The sequence below is a fragment of the Elephantulus edwardii genome, unplaced genomic scaffold (genome assembly GCF_000299155.1).
Source record: "Elephantulus edwardii isolate Elephantulus edwardi_28Jun2011 unplaced genomic scaffold, EleEdw1.0 scaffold00133, whole genome shotgun sequence".
Taxonomy (NCBI): Eukaryota; Metazoa; Chordata; class Mammalia; order Macroscelidea; family Macroscelididae; genus Elephantulus; species Elephantulus edwardii.
In genome coordinates, this window is record NW_006399883.1 from 293,617 (window position 1) to 298,862 (window position 5,246).

Below are 5,246 nucleotides of genomic sequence, written 5' to 3' on the forward strand. Positions count from 1 at the left end.
TTTTGTGATGATGTGAGCAGCCAATCTGTTCAAAAGGGAGTTTTCTTGGGAGTGTGTTCTGCATCCAATTTATATGCATATTCTGGTAAAGCACTCTCAGCTAGACAGTCTTTGATCTCCAGCTCTTGGAACATTAGACAACCATGGTTTGGCATTTACTGTACCCCTGTAACTGTGTGAGTCAGGAAAAGTCTTCAGCCTGACACCTAACATGTGGATTTGGGACTCCATACCTGCATGAACAATTTCTGTGGCATAAGTCTCTACAAACTTAAATTCTTTTCTGTCAAATAGGAATAAACTCATTGGTGGCTCTCTAGTGGGTTTTCAAAGGCTGTCAATCACATGAGAAGAGATTTCCAATTTCTCCCACAGAATCACTGCTGAATTCAAACCAGCAGAGATGTATCACCTTGCAGCTCCCTACAGACTATGCCATGCTTTGTATACATACTTTGCCAGTTTTGCTTCACTAGAAAAAGCCAGTCTTATAAACATGTAAATTGAGAAGAAAGCTACAACCAACACGGAAAGATTAAGATATTGTGCCAAGCAATCCAGTCTAGTGCTAGCCTAAGTAATATTCTCCGTTCTGTTCAACATAATTGCTGGTGGATAAAGAGTGGATATCAAACCATTATTCAAACTATTATGCTAGAATTTGACCAACAGAACTCTTGAAATACAAAACTAGATTAGGCTCAGTATTGCATTCATAAAGTAAGTACTATCTCATTCTATGTTTTACTTTGATAATCTTTTACATCCACCCAGTATACTAAGACATGGAACAAGTAAATAAATCCACTGTCACAGATTTCATTCTTCTGGGTCTCTTCTCTGACTCTCGGCACCCTGGCTTTTTTGTTGCCATCATCCTCCTGATTCTCATGGTGGCCATCACTGGAAACTCCGTCTTGATTCTGCTGATCTGGGGTGATACCCACCTCCACACACCCATGTACCTCCTGCTCAGCCAGCTCTCCCTCATGGACCTCACACTTATCTCCACCACCGTCCCCAAGATCGTTGCTGACTTCTTCTCAGGACACAGAGGCATCTCCCGCATCGGCTGTGGAGTTCAAATATTTCTATACTTGATGTTAGGAGTGGCTGAGTGCGTTCTTCTGACTCTCATGGCCTTTGACCGCTACTTGGCCATCTGTAGTCCTCTGAGATACCCAGTCTTCATGACGCCCAGAGTCTGTGTGCAAATGGCTGCGAGCTCATGGGCTGGAGGTGTTCTTATCTCCCTAATGCACACAATTTATGCCATGCATTTTTCTACCTGTGGCTCTAGATATATTCACCATTTTTATTGTGAAGTCATGGCTCTTCTGAAGCTTTCTTGTGAGGACACTTCCACTTATGAGAAGGTGATATTGGTGTCAGGCATTGTTTTCCTTCTTATCCCTTTCGGACTCATCCTGACCTCCTACACTCTTATCTTCCTCACAGTCCTCCAGATGAACTCCTCTGAGGGCAATAAAAAAGCTTTGGCTACTTGCTCCTCTCACCTTGGTGTGGTGAGCCTCTACTTTGGTCCAGCCATGATTATCTACATGACCCCAGGTTCCTCCCTCCCCCCAGAGGTGGATCAGCATCTTTTTGTGTTTGATGCCATCATTACTCCTATGCTGAACCCCCTAATTTATAGCCTTAGGAACAAGGAGGTGGTGGGATCTCTGAGGAAGATGCTGAGGGAAAAGCTTACTGTTAAACAGGAAAGGAAATAGTTTTTAAAATTTAAAACTCTTAAAATAAGGTTCACTGTTGGCCAAACATCCTTCTGAAGACCTTTCCTAGATTGACCTATTTTATTATCTCCATGATTCAGTGTGGTGGATACTATAATTATGTCAACTTTCCAGATGTGGAAAGTAAGACCAGGATGTCACTTGACACAGTTACACAGAAAGCAAGTGTGAGATCCAGATTTGAAACTATCCTATTTTTCCTTTTTATTGCTTTTTAAAAATCAGGCCCCACAATTTGATGGGGGTGGGGGAATCGGAAGAATCTGGTGTGGAAAACAATGTATTCGAATTTTGTAAATAAACTAGTACAATAATTTTAAAAATCTGGATTCCTAATTCTTTATGGAAAAATGTAAAAAATTTGCTTTACTCTTTCAGATTTTATTTTACCTACACCATTAGGAAGTGATAAAATCCTTGTTTCAATGCCTAATACTGTTAATTGGCTATATATATCTCAGGAGAAATATACATAGTTCTCTAACTGTCCATGAAGAATGTCCTCATGAGCCTTTGTAAAGAGAACTTTATTAACAAAGTCATTTGGGAGATTTGTTCAAACTCCATATTTATTGTTACCACACCAAACTCAATGACTACTAATCTCCAGAGAAAACTCTGGCCATTTTAGCAAGGCATATGGAGAATCATATTACATTGTATGGACAATACAATTATAGAGCTCTGTTCAATGATAGAGCTTAAGCCACCATTCCTGCTTCCTGTGTTCTGAGCCTTCTTCCGTTTATCCTGCACTGCAGCCTTAGTGGTATATTCCAACACTTTGAAAAGGCATCACATGTTCTCTTGCTCTTCCTTCAACTTAGAGTAACCTCCACCTGCAATGACTATTGATGGTCAATACTGGTCATTTCCCAAATGCACCATTGTATCTATCAACTTCTCTCTGTGTCCTAGTGGCTCAATTTGTCTCTAGTAGACTCATTCTTCATGGACAGTTAGAGAACTATGAGGTATCTGCCTGTATCAACAAGGATCAAGTCATCTCTTAGAAGTAGACTCAGTTTGAATCATCTTTGGGCATCTTATAGATTTTTCTATCTATATATGACAAGAGAAGCTTTGGGGGTGTAATGGGTAAGGAGTTGCAGTGTCAAACTGAATGCACGTGGCTCAAATCCACCAGCCACTCCTTGAGAGAAAGATGAGCAATCACCACCCTTAGGATTTGCAGCCTCTAAAAAAACCACTGGAGGGTCAGCTATGAGTCCGTTCTGACTCAAGTGCTCATAACAACATTTATTACAATTAAGAATTTGTTGGGCTGAATTTCTCCTTTTTTATCTCTCTTTTATTCTATATTGAATTGTTTACAAAGTTTGTATATGTTGTGTTTCATGCTATTCTCCATTCGCATTGTGTTTCATACAATCATTCTCATGCATTATATTTTATAAAATTAATCACTATTAGACATTGCCCATCATTACCTTTTTTTTTTTTAACCTGGATCCTTCCCATTTCCTTCACTCGCTGGACTGAATTTGTTGAAATGTTTGTATTTCTTTCTTAAATTCTGATAGGGATTTCCAAATTGTTCCTTAGAAAGTCCTGGTAAATTGAAACTCTTAAATCATGCAAAGATTGACTCTATATTTTTAATTTCCTAGGGCTACTGTGATAAAGTACCATATAGTGGATAACCTATAAAAATGGAAATTTACAGTGTCACAGTTCTAGAGGAAAGCAGTTAGGATTCAGGTATCAACAGGACTATGTTCTCTCTCTGAAGTTTCTAGAAAAGCTTTTCTTGTCAATTCTAACCTCCATTCTCCCCACACTCTCCCTGAGAGTGTGGTCATTTTTCCTCCATCAGTCTCCTTGTGTCTTTTTTTCTCTTTTATAAGGTTATCATTAATGCTGAATTAGGACCCATGACCCTGTATGACTTCATATTAGCTTTATAATGTCTTCAATCACCCTACTTACAAACAAGATCATGTTCATGGACACCAAGAGCTAGGGCATCATCTTATGTTTTTAAGAAGATACAGTTCAGCCTATAACACTCTTATTCAATATGGTTTTCCCAAATGGAGAAGAGTAGGAAACTAGACTGATGAAAATCTGGATAACACTCACAAGCTTCACCCACACAGTTGTTTTGCTGCCCTTCATTCATTCATGTATTATCTCACATCCTCACACATTTTTCCACACTGACAACAAAACATGTATCATAAATGCCAACTAATCAACTCCAACTAACAAAGGTCTTTTAAGTGTCAAGTAGGACTGGACTTCACAGGATTTTCAATGACTGATATTTGGAATTAGATAACCAGACCTTTCGTCTGAGGCAATTTGAGTGTTATGGAATCCTCAACTTTTCCATGACCAATTGAGCACACTATGTGTTTGGACCACCTAGAGCCTACTCACAAATTACTCGTTCTGGATCTCATCCTCTGAGATGTAAATAAATTTGGTACAATTACATTGTACTGAAAGTCAATATGAGATGATCTCATGATCTTACTCTATTTCAGAAATACAAACCAAGAACAAGATGTTTTGTCAGAGAATGCAAAATCAATCAAAAGCGAAAACGTGAGCAAGCAAGAGCCAGCGCCATACAGAAAAATAACACAGCATTGAGAATTTATAATCATAGTTAATAAAAAAATACTCCAATTTTACATTTTCCTAAATTGTGACTATAAGTTAAACTAAATCCTAATCAGCAGAAGCATTTCAGTTACTAGAAGAAATTATTTTATGGAAATGTGACTGGTAAAAATCTGAACTAATATAAATTAATCTTTGCATTTGTATTTTCACTTTTTAAAATTATTTACCAGTCACCGACTTTGGCCTTTGATGAACCACAGCACATGTAATATGAATAACTTTCTGATGATTACTATATGTTTATTATGGCATTTTTATATTGGAATTTGGAATTAGTTTCTTTAATTAACTTGAAAAAATTATTTTTGTAATTATTCTGATTAGTATAGCATTTGTCTGTCATTTTTCTGTACTGAGATAACTTGTGGGTGCTATGATGCTGAAAGCTGTGCCAAAAGTGTGCCGAATGAAAGAGGGGTCACCCATGACAGGTTGGTTTTTTTACTACCAGTCCTTCTTTGTTTACAACTTCTGCACTCTAATCATTAGTTATTACTAAACATATTTTGATTAAATGTTTAATCCATTTCCGACTGTTAAACTTGGTAAAATTTTTCCATTTCTGTATCTTTGGCTTTAATGGTTGGTGCATAAATTTGAATAACAGTCATATTAATAGATTTTCTTTCTATACACGTGTATCTTATCCTATTACTGACAAAACAATATAGGATAGATCTTCAAGTGCTATTTTTGGTCATAAATATTATCTGACTATTCTTCTGAAGGGACTTGGTAGATGAGAAGGGTTATCCTGGTGGAGGGTGGAGCTGGGAAGTAAGTGGGTCAAGGCACTGGGCTAAGGGTGGGGTCAACACTTTAACTAATGCTTACCCC

The 5,246-nt window shown here is 37.8% G+C and overlaps 1 protein-coding gene across 1 annotated transcript; it reads left to right on the plus strand.

Moving 5' to 3' along the window:
• The first annotated feature begins 785 nt into the window (after positions 1 to 785).
• LOC102848564 (olfactory receptor 2L2-like) lies at positions 786 to 1,736 on the plus strand. The gene has a single exon (XM_006893960.1). It carries the CDS (start codon positions 786 to 788, stop codon positions 1,734 to 1,736), a length of 951 nt encoding a protein of 316 aa, XP_006894022.1.
• The last annotated feature ends 3,510 nt before the right edge of the window (positions 1,737 to 5,246 follow it).